The following is a 22409-nucleotide window of genomic DNA, read 5'->3' as shown; positions in this document are numbered from 1 at the left end:
ACAATGGTTTGAGGTCGATCATATAGCTTCACGATCTTGTCAAAGAAAAGTTGAGCGATTTTAGAGGCATTAGACTCTTTAGTGTAAGGGGATAAAATGTGAGAAAATGGTCTACTATGATGTAGTAGATTCATGCTTTTGAAAAGTACAGGGAAGGCTTGATCCACTAACCTGATGTAGTAGATTCATGCTTTTGAAAAGTACAGGGAAGGCTTGATCCACTAACCTAAATGCTCATGGCGTACAACAGGCTTGTTCTACGATTTAGGGCATCGACCACCTTATTTTCCCTGCTTGATCTATGCTTTAGGACATGAATATTTGTATTTGTACTCGATCCAGCTATGATTGAGTTTTTTTTCCCTGCTTGATCTATGCTTTAGGACATGAATATTCGTATTTGTACTCAATCCAGCTATGATTGAGTTTCTTTTGAGAGTTGAAATAGGGAAGGGCCTCGTGGTCAAAGTATAGGATAAATTCATGTAAAAGTAGGTAGTGATACCAGTAACATAAGGCTTGAATAACTGTTCACAACTCTTTATCATAGTATTTTTTTTTATGATATTAAATTTTTTACTGAAATTTGCAATTGGATGTCGCTCTTAACTAAGTCACCTCCTATGCCTATACCCAAATGAGTGTGTCATCCTTGTTTTCTATAATAGAAGATGAAGCAATACTTGACATGATGTGATGTAACTTTATGTACTAGTGGATCCTACCAAGTAAAGCCCAAACAAACATAATGCACATTAAAGTTAGGTTTTTTTTAGCTTGATTGGTGACTAGTCAATAGATATCACTAAAATAAAGAAATGGTCAATCCTATAGCACCAATGGGTGGTTGGTCTTCAAAATTAACACTAAAGATTGACTGTTGCTACAGTTACTCTAATGAAACAAAAATTTACCCTTTTTTTCCCCTTTCTGAGTCGAAAAACCCATTGGTTGAGATGCCCAAGACAATGAGAAGATAGGTAAATTCTCCATTCATATGAACAATAAAACAATGAAAGGGTTATTTTTCCTTTATAAAAGCACAGTGGAAATGGTTAAAATAATTAAAGTATGCTATACCAACAACTTACTATTTAACCAATAAATGAATTTTTGCTTGGTAATTTGAATACTTCCAGATATTATGATTGATTGCCGTGTGCCATTATATTCAAAGTGGTTTTGCTGTTCGTTGGTCATATTTAAACTGGAGTGATTTGAATGGGATGAAAAGACCTCCATTAACTATTGATCGGTCCGAACGGTCCCTGAGATAGCTCATGATCAGACAACTCAGATAGTCAGCACCGTCCAGGGAGATTGTGCGGAAATCGTTCTCTCCACGTCTGGAATTTTATTTGTTTTATTTACAAGCAGCCAAAGGATCATTTTTAATCGAAATTTGGAATTATCTGGAATTCCCATCTCCCTTTTAAGGAAGATGTCTGTGTGCTGACTGCTGTTTCCCCGCGTTACACCTTTTCTCTCGTAACTGAGACGAGAACTCTGAACCAGAGCTCTTTCTCGTATTCTTTGGGAAAACAGAGTCCGGTCATCGGTGAAGATTGAAGAGAAAATTTTCGTGCCGGGTTGTTGCTTGATGGCTCATACCGACAAGGCTCTAAAGTTGGAAATGACGGATTTCTAATCTCAAATTTATTCCTTCTGAGTGCATTTTTTACTTTAATGTTGAATCATATTATTAAAATAATGTTTTTCGTATATTTGCTGGAAACTATTGCAGAAAAGCCTTTTCTTCAGTGCTCCACTTTGGCACTTACGATTCAACTTCCCGCGAACCCTACCTTATTTTATTTTTTTCTCTTTTTTATATGCTATTGTGATTATCTGTTTAATAAAAATTGATTTTTGTTCGTCAGAAATCTGCTTTTGGGAGGTGGAAGATAGACGAAGGAGCACTGTCAGTATTCATTACAAGAGTTATTCCGAAGACCAGGGTTGACGTGCGGATCCCTCTCCTGCTCCCCTTCTCCTCCTTTTCTCGCCCCTTCCTCTCATTTTTCTCCTTCTCCTCCTTTTCTCCCCTCTTTCTCTGTTACTTTTCTCCTGCAGCAGGCTACGTTTTTTTGGCTTCAGGTTTGTCCTCTCTTTTCCTTCGCGGGGTTTCTCCTTTTCGTTCCAATAAGACCAGGGAAAGGGACGAGGAAATTTGGTTGGGGTTTCTCCTTTTCGTTCCAGTAAGACCAGGGAAAGGGACGAGGAAATCTGGTTGGGGTTTCTCCTTTTCGTTCCATTAAGACCAGGGAGAGCGACGAGGAAATCTGGTTTTGCTTCAAACATTTGCTAATTTTTTCTATTGTTACTTCATGCACGGGGACGGCTCCTTCTTAGTTTTTTTATTATGTAGGATTTGACGTGTGCTAGCTTTTGGTTCTATTTTCGTTTTCGAATTCTGCCACTGATTTTTCCTCTGGTTTCTGCTGCACTTCGGCTTATTTGTGTCGGGACATTTATCAGAGAGAGATGCCGACTTCTCTTGATTGAAAGAAGTAAGATTTTTTAGAGTTGGTGTTAATTTCTGAAGGAGGAAAATCATGTCTGCGGTATCTTTCTTGATTCTGATAGCTGGCCGTTGTGTCAGGCGAGAATTTTCTCGAGCTTAGGAGTTATGTTACTTCCTTCTCTCGTTTTAGTTATTTGTGAAGGAAAATATCTTCTCTTTTCTTCGTCTATGCTTCCCTACTGCTAAACTAATAGTACAAGTTCAGGTTTTTCTCAGTGTTAATGGTGCTTCTTTCAAACATTTTTTTTTCTGGTTTAAATCAGGCATAGGTTTTCAGTGCTGCAGTGATCAGTTAGCTTGAAGAAGTGGATTTCATTAATTTGTGCATCTCCCTTTACGCTTTCTTCTCACATTTGAACTGGGTCAATTTGATCTCTTAAAGCTTTTGTGTTTTAGAGCATTTTTTTTCTTCTTTTTAGGTAGGATGATAGGACTTTCTTAGGATTGGTCGAAAGAAATAGATAATGTCCATCCACCCTTTTTGACATTTCGTGTTCTTCTTACTTTGATAGGTCTGAGACGACTGAAATCAGCTATCTCGATATGGGGGAACCTATTCGACTTCTGAAGGTGCTTGTATTACAAGGGAAACACTTGGCAGTTCGTGATTTCAGAACCAGCGATCCCTATGTCATCGTCAAACTGGGAAATCAGGTTTCTCTTTATTTACTATATATCCTTCAGATTTCTTCGTGTTCATTTCTTTCACGTGCCGTGTGATACCCTTAGATTCCTGGGCGAACAAAGCAGTAATGGTTATGTGTGAAGTTTTATGCAAATGAACTTCAAGATCGACCAGGTTCAACCTGATCCGTGCCTAATTGATTTAGAATCACAGATACGGAAATGGGTAAAAAATCCATCTCCTGTTGGTGCAAAAATAAAATAAAAAATGTGCTTACATGGAGATGGGAGGGGGCTGCTGCCCATCTTCTTCTGCAATGACGGAAAGAATCTCCTGTTGTAATTCTTGAATCTCATTCCAGGTGCAGTGAATGCATGGCGTCAATCCCATGCCATTCTTAATTTCATTGCTAATGCTTTCAACTGGCAAATAATACATTAAACCTCACCACCTGCATCATATTTCATACTGTAAATTATTCGTCTGAAAGTCTGTTCCGTCAGTATTTAACAATTTCTTCATCAAACCTCACCACCTGCATCATATTTTATACTGTAAATTATTCGTCTGAAAGTCTGTTCCGTCAGTATTTAACAATTTCTTCATCAAACCTCACCACCTGCATCATATTTCATACTGTAAATTATTCATCTGAAAATCTGTTCCGTTAGTATTTAAAATTTCTGCCTTGGAAAGTATTTTGAGCTGTAATTGCATATTGAAAAGGTGAATGAGTGCGACGTATCTTTTTTTACAGAATAATTAGTTCTCTGATGTAGAAGCAAAATTTGATTATTATACTTAATCTAACAGACAGCGAAGACGAAGGTTATAAACAGTTGTCTCAATCCTGTCTGGAATGAAGAATTGAACTTCTCTGTGACCGAGCCTACTGGAATCCTGAGACTAGTAAGTTGTTTTCAAGTTTGAACATTTCCATTCAACAATTCAATGTTTTTGTAGTCAAACTTGAATTACAGGCAAGCTCTATGCTGAAATGATGTAGATGATAAAGAAACAAAAACATCCCTTATGTGGCTGTTCCAAGAGCACTCAGTCCGATCAACTTCTATTAAAAGATGAAACTCAGAGATGGGAACTCTTCCGCAACAACGTTTCTGCTTTATTATAATACTACATCCAAATGATTCTCCCACATTATGATAATTTTCCTCTAGCATCGACCAATTATAAACAACAAAATCTCGTTTTGCTGCAGGAGGTATATGACAAGGATCGTTTCAAGGCGGACGACAAGATGGGACATGCTTATGTTGACCTTCGACCATTGGCATCTGCTGCAAGGCTGAAGCAAGTCCTTGAGGCCTCCGTGGGAGAGACGAAGATACGGAAGGTGGTGCCGGCAAAGGACAACTGCCTGGTGAAGGATAGCTTTGTGAGATATGCGGAGGGTGAAATCGTGCAGGATGCGTGGCTGAGGCTATGCGATGTGGAGACCGGAGAAATAGAGTTGAAGATCAAGTGGATTGATTTAACCTCGCCGGCGTCAGCTGCAACTGCAAAAAGGGTATAACAGGTCTGGGTTTTGGTTGACTTGCACATTCTAATGGGTGGGCATAGCTGTAGGATAACGTGTAGTTAAGGGTGAGTTTGTACCTCTGGAAGGTTGAATACGAGTGAGAAATGTTTTCGTTTTGATTACGATGTGGCTTTTTCACCTTGGTTTTCTTCCTCGTTAGTAGTCTTTGTTTGAAGGAAAACTAGTAACCAGTGATCGAGAATCCTACGTTGCTCTTCCTGTAATGATCTGTATCAGTCGATGTAGGCTGTATCGGATACGTTAAAATTAATATTTTATTGATCGATTATGTGATATAATCTAGGTGATATATCGGGAAAAAAATCCCAAACCTCTCCCATGAATTCGGATCAATTGAACAATTTTTTTTATAAAATCGTTGTCTTTCCATCTCAAAATCCTTGCCTGGAAACTGGTTCATTCTGCAAGTCCACCAGAGGAAAAAAAAAAACCCAGTAAACAAGATGAAAATGTATTAAGCTTTTAATCTTACAAATTCTGGAATGGGTGAGTCAAATGAATCGATTTTAATTGAATTTCGTCGTTGACTAGGTCGGATTGTTCAAAAACTTCTGTAACAACCGGCAATGGGCAACGACGACGGACTGCGGATTGGAACAATTAAAATTTGTGAGGTTCTTCCCTCTTAACCTTAAACTTATTTCTCTTTTTTTATTTATTTTCTTCCCGAGTTTAATCAACGGTTCTTCGGCGTCTGTCATTACTTACTGAATCGTCTTCCTCACGTTTTCCTCTGTAAAATCATGAAGTATTAAATTTCTTAAGTAAGAGGACTTTTTGCATCACCCCCATGGCGACCCAAAGCAGAAAGGTCAGTCCAATTCCGCAGCTTTTTGGTATCCTTTATTGGGAACAGAAAGAAGTGAAGACGCAGTGTAAGCGCAAACGAGGCATGTCAGGCACAAATGGACAGCCGAAACAGGACTAAGGAAACTGATCAGGAGGTGCTTGAAAGATTCGAGAGTGAAGACGACTCCATAGATTCCGCACTCGGGAGCACTGGGCGACCGAAGCACTGGAAAAACCAGCCATGCATCCGAAAGCTTTTCTGTCTTGCAGGTTTGTTTCTATATGTGCATGTATCGACAAGTTAAATTTCACGATTGTTCAAAGCAAGAAAAGATAATTAATGGAGAAGAGACGTGATTGTTCTGACAAAGAGGAAGCAGCAAGATGCCGTGGGAGCCCCACGGATGCTCGTACAAACGAATCCAGAATCAAGGGCACTTGCACAGCTTGTAGCAAGTTTCCTCTAGTTGCTTCCCATTCTTTTTACATCGGAAGGGACCGATTCTCTTTTTTTTTTTTTTTTGGTTCACTCTGTTCCTTTCCAGCCTTTGATCTCGTAATTCTGGGAAGAAATAAACACGACAGATATCAATATTTCTATATAAATATGAAGTCATGCAAATAAAAACTCACAAAAACATACAACACAGACACCAAGAGGGAGAGGCAGAGCAGAATTTGCAATTAGGAAAGATCTAACCTCGTTGAATATTGAGGAATACTGTAACCAGTGAGAAAGAAGCTTATGCGGTGACGGAAGATCAGAGAGCACACTCCCAGCAAAAACAAAGACTCTCTCTGGCTGTTGACGGGTTGTGCTCTCTATCTTCTGTCAACAACGGCTCTTAATACTCCCACTTCTTCTCCTTCAACTTCATGGTTATTCCATTACACGATCCCTAAAAAAAAAAAAAAAAGAACCCAATTGTCAGATATAAATCACAACATTAACAGCAGACTGCATGAACACTTTCAATTCATGATTTTACCTGTGTGGAGGCTCTCCACGCCGCTGCCTCACCTACGATCAAATTCCCTTATCGCCTCCCTTCAGAAAACGATGCAGCAGACGTTGAAAAGCAAAAGAAAGCACATGAATCCTAGCTTCAGTAAGAATTGGTAAATGAATAGAATAACTTCATCGACAGGCTTCGCATCTCGATTCTTGAAGCAAGATTTTACAGAAATCAACTCCAGAAATTCTACCCCAAAAAGAAAAAAACAGAAAACGTAATGAAGAATAAAGAAACGTACAGAAAGAAGATAAAACAAAAGGAATAGATGGAAGGGCGAGAGGACAATGGAACAGTAGGACGAAAGGGATGAGCAATATAGGCAGCGTTGGCTGACGCCAGAACGGCCTAACGCTGGTATTCACGGCGCCAGAACGGCCTAACGCCGTTTATTGGCCCCACATGCGAAGATGCGAAACAGGTTCCCCGAATTTATGGATTCCTCCAAAATTAGTTAAAGATAGCTGTCGTAATTTGATAGTAATTACAAGAAACGGAAAGGCAGTAAATGAGGAACTAAAGATGGGATTAATGAGGGTGACCGACTGTTGCAGGTTTTCCCGATTAAGACCTCCTCGGCCGTATGCCACGCGCCCCCCGAAGCGAGGGGAATCTTTCCTTTGTTGACTGTTGAATGACTTTCCGAAAAAGACGTTATCTTCTCGCCAAATTATCACCCCGAAAATTCTATAAAAATTATTTAATTTTAATATATATTATGTTTTTAAAATATTCCTCAATTTCAATATAAAAAATCTATTAAATAAGGAAGACTCGGAATGAAGGCACTCACAACATTAACTACCACCAGCAAAAACATAAGATTAAATAAAAAATGAAAGAATGAAACATTTGGTGCATTTCCCTATCTTATCAACTTTTAGAAGCTTATCATGAGTATGAGAAGGGGGAGTTAGTCCAACATGAAGTGAGATAAATTACTCTTGCATTATTTAGTTCATTAGATTAAGAGCTTTGCGAATCAGACAATTGAAGCGTGCGGGACGTGCGACCTTCGTCGCTGAGCAGCGGAGGCCGAGAGGACTTCTCTTCTCTCTCGGCCTCCCTCTCTTTTCCCGTCTGAGCGCCACCTCCGTCATAGCAGTCTCCTGCCGCTAAGGAAGATGATGCACATCATGAGGAAGATGATGGTTTAATTTTTCCTAAGTTAAAGAAAATTTAAAGAAAAATTAAACCATCATAATAAGAATAATAATTTATATTTTTTATTTATGAAATAATTATTTTTATTTATTTAATATATTTTACTTTATAATTACTATATTAAATTAGTGATTTAATAGTCATAATTAAAGTATTTTTAAAATAAATATTTGATAAATTGTTTTGGTTTAATTATCCCATTGTTATAATTAATTAAACCAATGGTTTTATATTTTGTGACACTATGTTATTAATTAATAATACGTAAAAATATATATTATGTTATTGATAAATATATATATATATATATATATATATATATATATATATGTTAATATTTTATTATTGTATTAATTTAAATAAAACTATAATTATTAATTAATATAATATAATTTTTCATTAATTAGGATTTTAATATATTCTAATACTATACGTTAAATCACTTATAAGTGTAGTAACCATATTTATTTTAGTTAATTATCTGTTTAGGTATATGTTATATTTAAATATATTATAAAAGGTTACTCATATTTTTTATTTGGGGGCTCTAACACTGGAATCTATTTTCCAATGTACTTGAACTCATCTACCCTAACACCCAAGGATGAGTTAAAATTGAATCCGTTCATTTAAGATGAATTGAATTCTTCACTATATTTCAAGTTCATTGTGGACTAACCCCCCCTTCCGTCGGTTTTGCTCCCTCTCGGCCTCCCCTCTTCTTCCCCCCCCCCGGTCGGCCTTCCTCCCTCAGCTGAGGAAGACGACACGCGAGTTTAATTTTTCCATCGTAATAAGAATAATAATTTATATTTTTTTATTTAATATATTTATTTTGTAATTACTATATTAAATTATTGATTTAATAGTCATAATTAAAATATTTTAAAATAAATATTCGATAAATGGTTTTGGTTTAATTATCCCATTGCTATAATTAATACAACCAATGATTTAAAATTTTGTGACAATATATTATTAATTAATAATACATAAAAAATTATATTATGTTATTGATAAATATATATATTTATTTTTTATTATTGTATTAAATTAGTGGTTTTAAATATTAAAACTTATCTTATATTATTAAAAAATAATTTATTTATTTATTATATTCACTCATGTTAATTTTTATTTTTATTTATTTATTTTTAATAATTTATTCTAATCACACGTAATTATTGTATTAATTTATAATAAACTATAATAATTAATTAATATAATATAATTTTTCATTAATTAGGTTATTAATATATTCTAATACTATACATTAAATCACTCATAAGTGTAATAACCATGTTTATTTTAGTTAATTATCTGTTTCAGTATATATTATATTTAAATATATTATAAAAAGTTACTCATTCCCTTGTTTATATCATACTTTTCATTTTGGGGTATTTACACTGAAATCTGTTTTCCAATACATTTGAACTTGTCTAGGATGAGTTGAATGAGTTAAAATTGAATCAATTCATTTCAAGTTTATTGTGGACTAACCCCGCCAAAAGAAAATATTTTAGAATTACTCATTCTACAACCTACACTTAACGAAGCTGTTTCTTTTCTTCCTTCTCTGCTTCAGAAGCTTTCTTCAACCTTGCACCCTGGTTACGCTTGTTCATCCTTTCAACGCGAAGCTTCTGATATGCCTTAAATGCCTTCATCTCAGCAGTCACACTAACCAAATCAACCCGCGGGTGCTCACCCCTGATAGGCAGGTATTCACCTTGGACCTGAGTAGCTGAAGCCAGTTCCTCGCGACTTGAATCTCCATTCTGGGAACACACTTGAATCTCCAGGTTTACTTCAATAACCAAATCAAACCAAGTAAATCATTTTCAATATTCACCTTGAATTTGCCAGATCGTCTTGGGAAGATAACCAGTTTCGCCTTGTATGTCTTCAACCTTTGAATATTGGCCTGAAGACTCTCCAATGATCGATTTTTACGGCGATGATCCACAGCAACACCAATAGTTGGGGCCAATTTCTTTGGAATACCAGCTGCCTAGAAGACACACGTTTACTACATCAGTAAATGATAAAACTCTTCTCATCCAAATACGAAAGTGTGAAAATGTACTAACCAAATGGAAAAAAATATAATTACAATATGATAGGGTAAATATACAGGAACGTATTCAAAACAGTGATAAAAGGTGGTCTTTTTTTCATTCAAGTTTTTTTGGATGTTGAACACCTTACCCAGGTGAGCTTGAACCTAAGCCATCACACTAAGCCCTCTCCCCAAAAGCCATTGAGGCAAAGGCCTAAAGCACATTATAGTCCAAATTAATGTGATAAAAAGATACCAAATTACACATGATAATTCCTAGAGAGGATGCCTCCAATCAGGTAATGAGAGTTGGCTGGAAAACTTTAGAGGCCTAAAAAGAGGATGTTATAATATATACAATAAAAAGGTGAAAGAACGTGATTGTTAAGAGAGGAATGCAAGAAGCATTCTCTTTGCTTCTCTTGCCATTTTCAGGAAACAATTCATTCAGACAAAGAAATATATTTGCTTCCCATGAACTCTGTTATTTTATAACAATAATGCAAGACAGTATTGATCAACTAAATTTTAGAAGGAAACTCAACTCTTAAGCCACAAGAAATCTTCCCAATTATGACATTTCACAACAAGATGAAAAGAACAGAGAACATATAACTTAAAAGTTTTAACTTTTCTCACAAGATAGGACAAAATAAAACTAGAGAGAGTATGTCCAGTCTAATTCAAAAACCTCGGAAGAAACTGAAAATCTCCTGATACGTGACAAAAGCCGCGAAAAGATTTCTCAAAGAATGAAAAATAAAAACTGCCGTAGAACAAGAAACAAAGATGAAGAACTTCAGAAGAAAACAACAGTCGAGTACCTCTGCGGATGAATGGGAGAGAGTTTCCGATGGCCGCCCAACGCAGAAATGACCATTGCGAGGTTATATAGAAAAAAAGAAAATTCCTAAGTTGACCTTAAGAATTACGAAAAAGTTAGCTGTGTCCTTTCATTGAATGACCATTGCGAGATCAGCAAGTTCTTAAGGAATTATAAGTAATTGAATTATTACTGATCATGTAATCAATAAATTTATTAACTAATTAGTCTCGAATCGTTACAAGAATGGTTAAGATTATGTGGGTTGGCATGCTGATGATGAAAAACTCTATGGTTCTACCCCAGAGATTGCATCAATATCTTTTGGGGTGCGAAAGGGAGTTCTTGCTCAGGAAGAAACCTAGCAGAACAACCTCAGGTGCTACTCTAAATTAGTGTTTTCTTTGTATTTTGTCTCTTACTCACCAAGTTCTGTACATGTTCAAGAACAATTGTGCTCCCCCTAATGTGTTTTTAGTAGCTGCCTTGCTTTTTTTTTTTTTTTTGTCATTGTAGATTTCCTTAATGGATGTTAATTCTTCATAGCGTGTTCATGGATGATACAGAACAGATTAGCATACACAGAAAGGATAATACAGAGTTCCTTGTTTATCTTCATTTTAGCATTAGCTAATAGAACAGATTGTGTATGACTACTTTGTATCCATATTGCCCTTTAAACTATTTCATAGAGACATTGATATGAACTGCCTAGAACTTTCTTGATAGCCTCATATGAGCTTTTAGCTTCTCTATAGACTGTATACATAGTTCTGTTTCTGGATGAATTTGTCAATTATGAAGTGCTACCCCCCCTTGGCTTGGTTCAGAAACAGCCCCAACAGTCTCTCATATGTGCTGATTGCCACTTCTAGAGTATCAATTGCTCCCCTCCTATCCTTCACCACCACATTAAACCACTCCTGCATCTCTCCTATCTCCTTCACAGGCCTCCGTAGCTCCTTACTAGAAAAACTGGAGCTCTCACCGCGGAGTATAACTCTATCATTTCCAAGGCCTTTGCTAGCTAAGCCTTTTGTGACCACAAGATCAATGATGCTTCCCCTTTCTTGTCCAAAAACTCTGACCACAGTGCCAGTCTCTACATCCCAAATCCTAATGCTCCCATCTGCAGAGGCTGAGACCAGGTTGAGGCCTTGGTTTGCCACCGCTACCGCTATCACAGCTCCACCGTGCTCTGGAGCCCATGCTACCACTCCCATATCGCTGCTAGCTACTTGTCTTTTGCCAACCTTCATTATCCCAATGTACACCCGCCCATCTGCCCCACCTGCATAAAACTCCGACTCAGTGATATCAACAGCTACACACCAGATCACAGTGGGAAATCGAACGGTACGAAGATGGCTGCCATGAGCAAGGCTCCAAAATTTGCAGGTGCAGTCCAACGAGCTTGAAATTACTGTTGAATTACATCCACCGGTGCCAGTAGTGACGGCGGTCACCGATGAACTATGGGCTCGGAGTTGGTACAATGGGAATCGCACAGAATCACCCACTGAAGACACGTCTAATATTTGGAGGATAGGGAATACAGTGATGGACCCATCATCCCCACCTGATATCAGAAGAGAGCTGTCGTCGTTAACAGCTAAGCAGGAGACGGGTTTATGATGGGCAGGGAACGAACGGAGAAGTTCCCCTGAAGGAATTGAGAGAGCATGGATATGGCCGGACAATCCGCCAGAGAAGAGATATGAACCATCGGATGTGGCAACAAGTGGTGCTACTGGTTCGGGGGTGGGTATGTGGTGGAAGGCAGCGGAAGACCACCAGTTGTAGAGACAAATAGAGCCGGAGGCCGTAGCAGCAGAGATATGGGAGGCTGCAATGACGCTTTTTCCGGCGAGTGTAATACCCTTCGGCGGGGATCGAATCCCAGAAAACTGCGCCAGTAGGTTGCCCGTGAAAGCATCGTAAGCTGTGATGGGCCCCTCCGGGGAGATTGCTAGGAGGATTTCGCGGGAAATTGATGTCATTCGCCGGCGAAGGTTTTGGACGAGAAATAGCGCCGGAGACTGTTTCTACCAGCAAATGGTTTGAACTGGGGATTACGAGTGTGAGCAAGAAAAAGTTGGTAGAGCTCAGTGTCGAGGAGACGCGTTGAAAGCGTGGTCAGCCGTAACGGAAACTGTAAATACGCAGTCTTCTCTTTCAGGGTTCATCACGAACTTCACAGTTTTGGTTTGTTGTTTTCTTTCGAAAAGAGAAGGTTGTCATTTGCCTTTGAACTGGGCCTCCTCCTCAGGCGGATCAGTGGGCTTAGATCTTTATTAACTACTGTGGGTTTAGACCTGAACCTGAATCTAGTATTCCGTGAGCGAATGTCATATTATAGTCTGATTAAAGGAAATTCTAACTCTCAATTTGTCAAATTTGAAGGCCTAGCTGCAGAATGGTTGGCGGCTGTTGTTCCATCGTATGTCTGCGTTTTAGGTAAAGAATTCCATCTTAATCACGTGGAACGTAAATCACGTGATTAGTCGCCCACCCACCTGACTGCAAAATTACAAGAATAATCACATCGCCTTTCACAAGTTCTTACTTGATGTACCAGCAGGATGCGGACATGCAGATTCGTTCCGCATTTCGGTAGAAATCTTACATAATCAGAAAGAAATTTGTACACAGCGGCAGCAGCCAAATCCGAGTTCAATCTTGCCAACTCGAATTTCTTTATCTATCCGGCGAGATGATGCAAAGTCGCGATTGACTGTTGACCCGTTCACTGGGCAGCCAGCCGGGTGTTCGCTGGGGGTATAGCTGTAATTTTATTGTTCTGAATTTCCCTCTATAACTGACTGAGCGCTGCGCACGCTTGATTATTTGTGATAATAACAGATCTCTGAATCTTTTGCTGATTGCTTGATTCTTGCATTTGCTGTGGGTCGGAGGAAAAAGGTCCCGAGCCCTGGGGTTTGTTCTCTACTCTCTTGTTAGCTGTCTTTATATCAGATTCGTGTCCGGTGTGGTTGATGTTTCCGTATTTCTTAACACCTTCTACTGAATTCACAGTCCATCTTTTTCTGATCGATTTTGTTTTGCTAAACAATTTTGTGTTTCGAGCGTATTTGATCCTCAATGAATCTTCATGTTTTTTTTCTACTGGTTGATGATTGCGAGATTTTGTGAGAATCCCTGACGTTAATCTTGATCTGTTGTTTTAAATGGTTATTTTTCTGCCCAGTTGGATTTTAGTCGTTTCATACCAACTGATGTACTGGTATGCTGTTATTTCATTTCTTTGGATTAGTTTATGTTGTAACTTTCCTGTTCTTGAGATTTTTCTGTGAATAGGTTTTTTCATTTTATTATTTATTTTATTTTTATTTTTTTTGTGTTCGCTTTAGTGTACCGATGCTTCCGATATGTAATACTTGATTGTTTTGCATTGAATCATCTCTAGAATTTTTGTTTCGAAATTATTGAGATTCGAGAAGGATCTATTCGTTTTTACTTACCCAGATATATCCATGCGTGCATAGAGGTCGTGTATATACATAAATGTCAACTATTGAATTACATCTAAATATGTCATGCTTTTCCTGTGAGCTGTCACAAACACATGAGCTGATTATTAGCTCATTTCTGTCTCTTTTTCGTTCGGTAAAAAGTGGAAATAGTTTGGTGGCTTGGCCCTATTTGCATGTCTCTCAAGTCCATGATATTTTGGCAGAATTGTTTGAAGCACTTCTTTTTCGGAAACATCAATGGCGCCTGCAGCAGACTCCAATTCAATTTGTCCTCGTGGTGAGTACTTTTGCATTCTGTGTGCACTTTCCAATTTATTGTATAATTTGATCTCCATTATGTTTCAATGTTTTGCATATCCTATAGGTTGTTGTCAAGAGAGACATTTTACTGGCTGTGAAACAGCAAATGCTATTAATATTGATCTGACTTAACACATCTTAAGGGTCTCGTTTTTCTGGCTTACTTGTGCTTTTATGTACTCTTCTCTGTAATTTTTTTAAAAATAAAAGTACATTTGTGTAACCCTCTAAAAAGCTTTAGGCTGATGGATGGACTGGGATATCACTTTCAGATTTTCTTTTGTCTCTTTAAGATACTAGTGCTCACTTCTGGGTTTGGACAAAATCACTGGTCATTTGCATTTTCTGTTTGAGCTATCTGGCCTAAAATTTCAGTATTCAATGAACCTATGCTATGGTTGCCTTTGATGGATTGGTACCAAGACTTTGGTCCTGATCTTAGAACAATGACTAGGTTGTAGTCTTATTTTGAAACTTACCATCAACCATTTGTTTGACATTATCATTTTCCTATATTTTGTGACTGCCCCAATTTTTTTGAGTATTCCACTTGAATTTTTTTGTTAAATTCGTATTGTTGATTTTCTTTTTAAGATGTATACAGTTTGTTTGGAGTAGATAAATACTTATAATTTTGTTTCAGTAGTTTATATCTTTATGATCTTACATCTTGATGTACTTTATAATGTCAGCCATTATATGTTGGGATTTCTTCTTCCTTGCTGATGTGGCTGTCTGCAAAAATAAAATATTCTGTTTTGTTTTGAGATTTACAAGAGAAATTGTATATGTTGTTTTAATATTTTTTATTTCTCTGATGCTTTTTGTGCAGATGTATGTGTTGTTGGAGTTGCACGAACGCCAATGGGAGGCTTTCTTGGTTCTCTGTCATCTCTCTCTGCCACAAAATTAGGGTCTATAGCTATTCAATGTATGATTTTTTCTCAAATTGCCTCTATTTTGTTTCTTGATACACAAACGTTCACATTTCACCAACTTCTAGTTCTTCCAATTTAGGTGCTCTTAAAAGGGCGAATGTTGAACCAGAACTTGTACAAGAGGTCTACTTTGGTAATGTCTTGAGTGCAAATTTGGGGCAGGCGCCTGCCAGACAGGCTGCTTTAGGTGCAGGGATTCCAAGTACTGTGGTCTGCACCACCATTAACAAAGTTTGTGCATCAGGGATGAAGGGTAATGGACTATACTTATTAACATAGTGCTTGATTCTCCAAATGTCATTTGCAAGTGTTATATTGAGTTCTTTTGTCATTTATTTCAGCAACAATGCTAGCGGCACAGAGCATCAAGTTAGGTATAAATGATGTTGTTGTGGCTGGTGGCATGGAAAGTATGTCAAATGCACCAAAATATCTAGCTGAAGCGAGGTTAGTATTTTTTTCTACCACATTAGAGACAAGGTTAGGTTTTTGGATGCATGTGATGATTTCTATTTAGAAGGGGAATTAGTAGTGGCTGATCCCATTCAAACTACATGATGGGACAATACTTGTTAATGCTAAGGATCAACGGTAGTAACTAATGCAAAAACTTTAGAACCTCATCAGTCTTATTATATGTTGTGGAAGCATTCTTTCATCTGCCTGCTTCTTGACATCAGAAAAATGGGAAATATGGAATTTGTGATCAACTTATTATTATCATGTTTTAAAACACTACCGGTCTTTCTTTGTGAAATATAATTCTTACTGAACTGTCATGAATCATTCATACAAGCAGAAAGGGGTCTCGATTTGGGCATGATTCTGTTATAGATGGGATGCTGAAAGATGGTCTCTGGGATGTTTATAATGACTATGCCATGGGTTCTTGTGCTGAACTTTGTGCTGAGCAGCATAATGTGAGCAGGGAGGAGCAGGTATTTTTCAATAACAATTTACTTTCTAAAATCTTTCAAGTAACATTTGTTCCAGTATTAGATGGACTGCCATATTTTTCCTTGGATGCTAATCAATCCAGGTTAAATAAATTCCCTAGAGGTTGTTCCATTTCATCTTTGAGGAATGCATCAGTCGTTCTCCAACTTCACATTTCCTGGATTCTGTTTTGAGGTTATTTCATTCTTGAGGCTTCCTATCAGGACCTCTTAATTAAGTAGAAATTTGCTATAGGAATAGTTATATTCAAATTCATATATGTGGACCCAATAGCTGAAGTTTCATGGCTGTGACTTAGTCCATCTGGTCTTATGTAGCTTGGGACAGTGACAAATAGTAGATCTGACCTATACTGGCTCAATGGTCTATGAAGTTTCCAATGAGCAGAACTGTTTTTTCTGAATATGAAGGATCAGAATTTTTATTTACTGGACCTTCCTGTTTAGTTTCTTAGCATGGACGATGCAAACTTCTCCTGTGGATGTAGCAGAGAGAATTATGTCCCTGTTGCATGCTGGGACACTCAATTTCCTAAGATGGTGAAAGGGCTGATGTAATATTTTGAAAGAATATGTTCTTAGAGTGATTGGTAATGAATAAGAATTAAAAATCTCCAGGTTGGCGCTGCCTCTATGTTTTCCTTCTTAAAAAAGTTTATCTCCATGGAGGTGTTTTAAAATTTTAAGTATCCTTCTTTTCCTAACTTAATTTCTCCCTCCAGGTTGCCACTGCCTTTATGTTTTCCTTCTTGAAAAGTGCATCACCATGGAGGTGTTTTTAAAATTTCAAGTTTCCTTCTTTTGCTATCTTATCTTCTCCCTCTGTCATATATTTTTGTTTCTTTGAGTCGGTGTAGCTCTTTGTTCTTTTCTAGGTCAGGTGTTTTGAGACCCATAAGATTCAAGGGGATAATTTTCTGACCCCCTGCTTATGAAATTTTCTACTATTTCTCCATATAACTCGAGATATTTGTGATCTAGCTAAGTTGACTATTATGCTTTACAACTTCATTATTATTATTATTATTATTTTAAAGTGTTTACAACTTCATTATTATCTTCTTTTATCTATATTATGCTTGCATATCACATGTTTGTTGTATATTTATTGCAAACTTGTAACTACTGCTTTTGTGATGTCAATTTGATTCACTTGCAAATTTCTAGTTGACACATCTAATCTTTCTCAGGATTCATTTGCTATTCAAAGCTTTGAGCGTGGAATTGCTGCTCAAACTTCTGGTGCTTTTGCATGGGAAATTGTTCCGGTTAGATGCCTTTTCAAAAATCTAAAATTGTGGCTCCATCTGTACTGGTCTCTCATTTTCCATGTTCTTACATGCAGGTGGAAGTGTCTGGTGGGAGAGGAAAGCCATGTACCCTTGTTGATAAGGACGATGGCCTAGAAAAAGTAAGGACTGATTGTTTTGATAAATCAGTAATTTCTCCATGCTACATATCTTATTTATTGGCCTTTTTTTTCCAGTTTGATCCTGCGAAGCTAAGGAAGCTCAGACCAACTTTCAAAGATAATGGTGGTTCTGTAACTGCGGGCAATGCTTCTAGTATAAGGTTTGTTTTGCTTCCTGCTTACCTTTTGATGCTTTGGATGCTTTAAATGTTGTCAATTTTGTTATTATTCACGTGGATTTAATTGAGTATATGTGCTAGATCTCTTGTTTTTCGTGGAAAAGTTTTACTGGAACTCAAAACTGTAGGAACTTAGTGTACTGCTGCTACTGTTTAATGCACTTGCATAGGACATATTCTAGGGTTTTCTGTAATATTAACTTTCTTTCATCATGGTTCTTTATCCTGCTTTGCTGAGCTTCCATCTATCAACATTTCAAAATGAGTTTTATTATTTTTATTAGAATGCACTACATTATAGCCAATCTTTAAATCCATGACACTTGTCATAAATTACCCTTACCATCTATATGATGTTTTGCCACTTGATAAGAGTCTGTGGGCCTCCATCAACACCACCAGTTTTTTGAATTCAGCTCATCTCTTTGTAATTTTCTCACTTACGAGACTTTCTTTCAGATTTTCTGTAATATAAAATAGAAAGGATTTAAAGACTATTTGAAATAATATCTAAATAATCTGAATATTATTCCTATTCATAAAAGAAAAGAAAGAAGTCCTAGCATCAGTTGTCTTCATAAAACCATTGTTCTCTCTGTAATGTCAGTGTCTGTTTGTTTATCTTGTAAAAAAAGAATCATGACAGTAGTTCTAGTTCAGGGTGTCTAAAACATGCATTTACATGTATCGTGTGTCATCAGAGCAAGTGGGGGGCAGGGGGGGTGTCTAGTCTCTTTAGGGTAAGGGGTTCAACATTTAAAAAAATGGTGGTTGGAGCTTGAAGCATGCATTTAGACCTTTTGGAAGTAATTCATTGTTGATCTTGTGGCTAAATTTGAACTACTGTTTTTGGATTAGTGATGGTGCTGCCGCACTAGTTCTAGTGAGTGGAGAAACAGCACTTAAGCTTGGTCTTCAAGTTATTGCAAAGATCACTGGATATGCTGATGCTGCTCAGGTATGATGACTTAAGTTTACAAATTAGTTTGTAGATGGATCCCTTATTTTCCTTCAAATCCCAGCCTTGGTGATTGTGCTGTCATTTTTAACCGTACCTTTTAATCTGTTGGATATATATTTGGCTCTGCAGGCACCTGAGTTATTCACTACTACTCCAGCTCTTGCGTTACCTAAGGCAATTTCAAATGCTGGCTTGGAGGCTTCTCAAGTTGATTACTATGAAATTAATGAAGCATTCTCTGTGAGTAACTTCATAATTTTCTTTTTTTCTTTTTCTTTTTTTAGGGGGCCATACAATCATTCACCTTTATCAATTACTTATTATTATTTTTATTGTCATTATTATTTTTTTAAACAGTTTGACTTATATTTGTTGCCAGGTTTTTCTCATAATCTGTTTACTGTTCTTCAGGTTGTGGCTCTTGCAAATCAGAAGCTCCTCGGGCTTCATCCAGTGAGTCATTTAAGTTATCTTTAGTATCAATCCCTTTGTTAGGTTGTCCTCCTTATTAAACTTTTTATTAGTAGAGGCAAGTTTCATCGTCTAATTCCATCATGGCAGTTGAAATGAAGTTTCCAGATTGTTCTGTTAAGGGAACAGATATGAGAGACTGGGATCAGCAATATCTTTTGATGATTAAATGAGATACAGCAATATCTGTACCCCAGTCAGACCTTGTGCTTAAGTATCCAGCTCTGGTCCTATTCAAATTTGAATCTGCACTTGTATATTTGTTTATTTTGTTGGCTAGTCCCGCACATCATACCCACAAGGTCATGCATTCTTCTACTATATTAAATGCCTTTTCCTTACATGATCCACCACAAAATGCCTTTGCTGCTGTCTTCCGAATGCATGATCCTTACCAAATCTTATTTTCGCCTGATTTGGATGCACCTATCTGCTGCATGTTAGCTGAAGCTTTCTATCACCGTCCCATTTATTTAATTAGCTGCTCCACACGATGTTCCCCAAATCAGAGATTGGATCTGGTGCAGAGTTATTCACAGCTGATCTAGTGAGGTGATCTACACCTCTTGTGAGGTCATGCATGGTGGCTCCTGCTGTATTCCTGAATGCTGCTTGTCTCTTCACTGTGGATTAATAACCTGATCCGAGGTCACCAAATCATGACTTCACCTGATGCTGTTTGCTTGTATCTGATTGACTGGTCATGCCTTTGTAGTCTCCCCATCAGATCATACCTGCAAGACAGGTTTCCTCTAATACGTGACTGCCTACCACTGTATAAAACAGTATCCCTGCTAAACCTGCCTTTGTCTTTGGCATTCCCAGGTGTACGAAAGAGTACTGTCATCAACTATCAATTTTCATGAAGATTTTATACAACTTTTTATGTTGTATAATGGGTTAAACCACACCAGCGGGCCTTTTCTTTTCTTTTTCTTTGACTTACAGTGTCGTAGGCAAGGTCCATCAGTAGTGGTTAAGGCATAAGGTTGTTATCCTTGAAACAGTACAATAATGTGGCGTTGCTATGTTTCATTTCTTCTTTTGCACTGAAAGCTTCGTATATTAGGCTAAATGCTTTTTTTTTTTTTAGGTAAAAAGCTAAATACCTATTAGATAGTTGAACTGAATCAATCTTTAGGCTTTCATGAAGGTTCTATAAATCTTTTTACACTCTTATAATGGGGTCGACCTGATAACTGGACCATTTGACAACGTTGTTCCATTGTTAATGGATAGTGGATGTGAGAAACTGATCTTTTAATACTTATAAAGAATTTATTGATCTGTTTCCTTTTTTTGGGTAAAATTAGATCATTTTAAGTTAAATATCTGTTCGACAATCAGAAATTTCATCAGTCCTCAACTGTTTTTCTCACTTTATATTTCAGGACAGGGTAAATGTACATGGTGGAGCTGTGTCCTTGGGGCATCCTCTTGGTTGCAGTGGGGCTAGGATTTTGGTGACTTTATTGGGGGTATCTTTCCTTACTGCTTAATTTTTGTTGTTTTATTTTATATTTTCTTTTCTTCTAATACTCTTCACTGTTTATGATTACGATCAACCATCCTGCAGTCCTCTCTGGGTTCCTGAATATTCTTCTTATGTAAACCTTGGCTTTTTTTTTTTTAAATTATTATGAATGTGGCAGGTATTGAGACAAAGAAGTGGGAAATATGGAGTTGCAGGTGTTTGCAATGGAGGGGGTGGAGCTTCAGCACTTGTTCTAGAGCTCATATAAGCTTTTCCAATTTGGTAAGCTCAATGTTCTCTGCAATGTTGTCATGTTCCTTGTTTAGTCCATAAGATTTTCAAATTGACTTGTTTTATAAAACTAAAGATTATGATTAGCACTATTCTTACATGTGCTCCATGTGCTCTGCATTGTAGATTAGCAATTTGACTCGTTGGCTTGGGTTCTCGTAGTTAATTGCTGTTCTCTTCTGTCTCGGTGTTTTTTTTTCTTACCTCTTGTTAGCTCCTTTATAGGGTTATTTGCCCTTTTTTCGCTTAATAGAATTACTCACCGTTTAAAAGAAAATATTTTTACTTTCCTTTCAAATTCGGTCAAGTTTCCCATACTTTTTTCAGTTTTTTTTTTTGCTTTACTGTGTGTTCTGCTGTATATGTGCGTGTGTGCTCATGCTATTTGCTGCATGTATAAAAGTTACAAGGCATAGTCACCATCAACTTTTTTGTGTTCTAGAATTTAGTGCAGTGACTTACAAGATTTTTAATCCATTTCAGGCGGGTTATGAGAATCAGAGGATGACTTTATCTATAATCTATGTTGACTAGTTACCTGGTTTGCAATTGCTCTCAATAATAGTGAGTTGTAGTACAGAAATTGAGGCCTAAGTAGTAGATCTTGGCCGAGTCTTGTCTAAAGGTCTCTCTGAAAGTAGGAGGGATGTAGTCACAGACAAAGGAAGCAGGTGCTAAGTAATATGAAATTGATTCTGTTTCATAAATTTGCTGATCATAGGAGGTATTTTGGACAAGGCTTTTGGTCGACTAGAATAACGCACAACTTTTTCTTAACTATCCAAGACTCGTAGTCGATGAGGGTGATCATCGGGGCAGAAATAGGACATGATCTCTAATAACATGTAATATCCAAGATATATCATCTAATAAGATGTCTCTAAAAGCAAAACCTCTTAAAAAAAGTGAGACGCCACGAAAAATCAAGACACCCTCCATCTCCACGTAAATAATACATTGTTCTAAAAAAAAAAACCAATGCATTGAAGCAATCATCCATTTGTTCTTGTGGTTTTGAGCATCAAAGGGTAATGTTTCGTATTGTTGTCCGAGCGGAAGGGTAATGGTTCTAATTTATATTTTAAAATTATCACAATAAATAAAGAAAATATTATGATGAAGTTAGTACCATTGAACTATACACTATTACAAAAGAGTTAAAGACTTTATAATAACGTATATTAATGTATAATAATTAATTTAATAAACTTAAAAGAAAAACCTTATTTAAACTGATCGTTTGTTAAGTTTGAATTAAATAAGAGTAACTGTTAACCAACTGAAGAGAGAATTGATGAGAACAATTAGAGTAAATGGTAATTTTTATAAAAAAATTATGTTAATGAGTCAGCTCACGAACTAACAAATTGAAC

The 22409-nt window shown here is 37.0% G+C and overlaps 4 protein-coding genes and 1 long non-coding RNA gene across 9 annotated transcripts; 2 read left to right on the top strand and 3 right to left on the bottom strand.

The window, feature by feature from the left end:
• The first annotated feature begins 1502 nt into the window (after positions 1-1502).
• On the top strand, positions 1503-4848 carry LOC137936461 (protein C2-DOMAIN ABA-RELATED 11). Of its 3 annotated transcripts, XM_068781153.1 has the most exons (6): positions 1503-1964; positions 2098-2285; positions 2479-2510; positions 3037-3178; positions 3963-4058; positions 4369-4848. In XM_068781153.1, the coding sequence occupies exons 4-6, from the start codon at positions 3068-3070 to the stop codon at positions 4681-4683; spliced, it is 522 nt and encodes a 173-aa protein (XP_068637254.1). In that variant the 5' UTR covers positions 1503-1964; positions 2098-2285; positions 2479-2510; positions 3037-3067; the 3' UTR covers positions 4684-4848. The 3 variants fall into 3 exon arrangements, with proteins under 3 accessions (XP_068637254.1, XP_068637253.1, XP_068637252.1); XM_068781152.1 differs by lacking the exon at positions 2479-2510; XM_068781151.1 differs by lacking the exons at positions 2098-2285; positions 2479-2510 and having other exon boundaries at positions 1504-2097.
• A 367-nt stretch (positions 4849-5215) lies between these two features.
• LOC137937617 (uncharacterized) lies at positions 5216-6783 on the bottom strand. The gene is made up of 3 exons (XR_011109628.1): positions 6489-6783; positions 6200-6398; positions 5216-6061 (listed from the first exon to the last, which is right to left on the bottom strand). It is a non-coding gene; the product is annotated as an uncharacterized lncRNA (long non-coding RNA).
• Positions 6784-9163: 2380 nt separating this feature from the next.
• Positions 9164-10625, bottom strand: LOC137937457 (large ribosomal subunit protein eL13z-like; the record flags this gene model as incomplete). The annotated part of the gene is made up of 3 exons (XM_068782517.1): positions 9164-9457; positions 9532-9690; positions 10563-10625. Coding segments are annotated over 3 exons (453 nt in total), but the record flags the coding sequence as incomplete, so codon positions are not given.
• A 357-nt stretch (positions 10626-10982) lies between these two features.
• LOC137937828 (protein ROOT INITIATION DEFECTIVE 3-like) lies at positions 10983-12724 on the bottom strand. Its single transcript, XM_068783003.1, has one exon. The coding sequence runs from the start codon at positions 12559-12561 to the stop codon at positions 11368-11370; it is 1194 nt and encodes a 397-aa protein (XP_068639104.1). The 5' UTR covers positions 12562-12724; the 3' UTR covers positions 10983-11367.
• A 400-nt stretch (positions 12725-13124) lies between these two features.
• Positions 13125-21763, top strand: LOC137937140 (acetyl-CoA acetyltransferase 2-like). Of its 3 annotated transcripts, none has more exons than XM_068782218.1 (16): positions 13125-13339; positions 13484-13498; positions 14259-14332; positions 15188-15286; positions 15373-15546; positions 15635-15740; positions 16093-16231; positions 17440-17517; positions 17595-17660; positions 17736-17821; positions 18698-18797; positions 18930-19040; positions 19212-19253; positions 20663-20749; positions 20924-21027; positions 21520-21763. In XM_068782218.1, exons 3-15 carry the CDS (start codon positions 14293-14295, stop codon positions 21011-21013), a joined length of 1218 nt encoding a protein of 405 aa, XP_068638319.1. In that variant the 5' UTR covers positions 13125-13339; positions 13484-13498; positions 14259-14292; the 3' UTR covers positions 21014-21027; positions 21520-21763. The 3 variants fall into 3 exon arrangements, with proteins under 3 accessions (XP_068638319.1, XP_068638318.1, XP_068638317.1); XM_068782217.1 differs by having other exon boundaries at positions 13424-13498; XM_068782216.1 differs by lacking the exon at positions 13125-13339 and having other exon boundaries at positions 13391-13498.
• The last annotated feature ends 646 nt before the right edge of the window (positions 21764-22409 follow it).

Source organism: Aristolochia californica, unplaced genomic scaffold (assembly GCF_029961685.1).
Source record: "Aristolochia californica isolate CCGP_79_NKW_82.1479 unplaced genomic scaffold, dmAriCali1.0.hap1 SCAF_7, whole genome shotgun sequence".
Taxonomy (NCBI): Eukaryota; Viridiplantae; Streptophyta; class Magnoliopsida; order Piperales; family Aristolochiaceae; genus Aristolochia; species Aristolochia californica.
This window is presented reverse-complemented; position numbering and strand designations above follow the sequence as displayed.

What these genes read in the sequence shown, in the direction of transcription:
- LOC137936461 (XM_068781152.1), top strand. Translation starts at nt 3,068, where the DNA reads ATGGGGGAACCTATTCGACTTCTGAAGGTGCTTGTATTACAAGGGAAA. An exon ending in TCGTCAAACTGGGAAATCAG is followed by an intron (nt 3,179 to 3,962) that starts GTTTCTCTTTAT and finishes TTAATCTAACAG; the next exon opens with ACAGCGAAGACGAAGGTTAT. An exon ending in CTACTGGAATCCTGAGACTA is followed by an intron (nt 4,059 to 4,368) that starts GTAAGTTGTTTT and finishes GTTTTGCTGCAG; the next exon opens with GAGGTATATGACAAGGATCG.
- LOC137937828 (XM_068783003.1), bottom strand. Translation starts at nt 12,561, where the DNA reads ATGACATCAATTTCCCGCGAAATCCTCCTAGCAATCTCCCCGGAGGGG.
- LOC137937140 (XM_068782218.1), top strand. Translation starts at nt 14,293, where the DNA reads ATGGCGCCTGCAGCAGACTCCAATTCAATTTGTCCTCGTG. An exon ending in TTGCATGGGAAATTGTTCCG is followed by an intron (nt 17,518 to 17,594) that starts GTTAGATGCCTT and finishes TCTTACATGCAG; the next exon opens with GTGGAAGTGTCTGGTGGGAG. An exon ending in AGCTCCTCGGGCTTCATCCA is followed by an intron (nt 19,254 to 20,662) that starts GTGAGTCATTTA and finishes TTTATATTTCAG; the next exon opens with GACAGGGTAAATGTACATGG.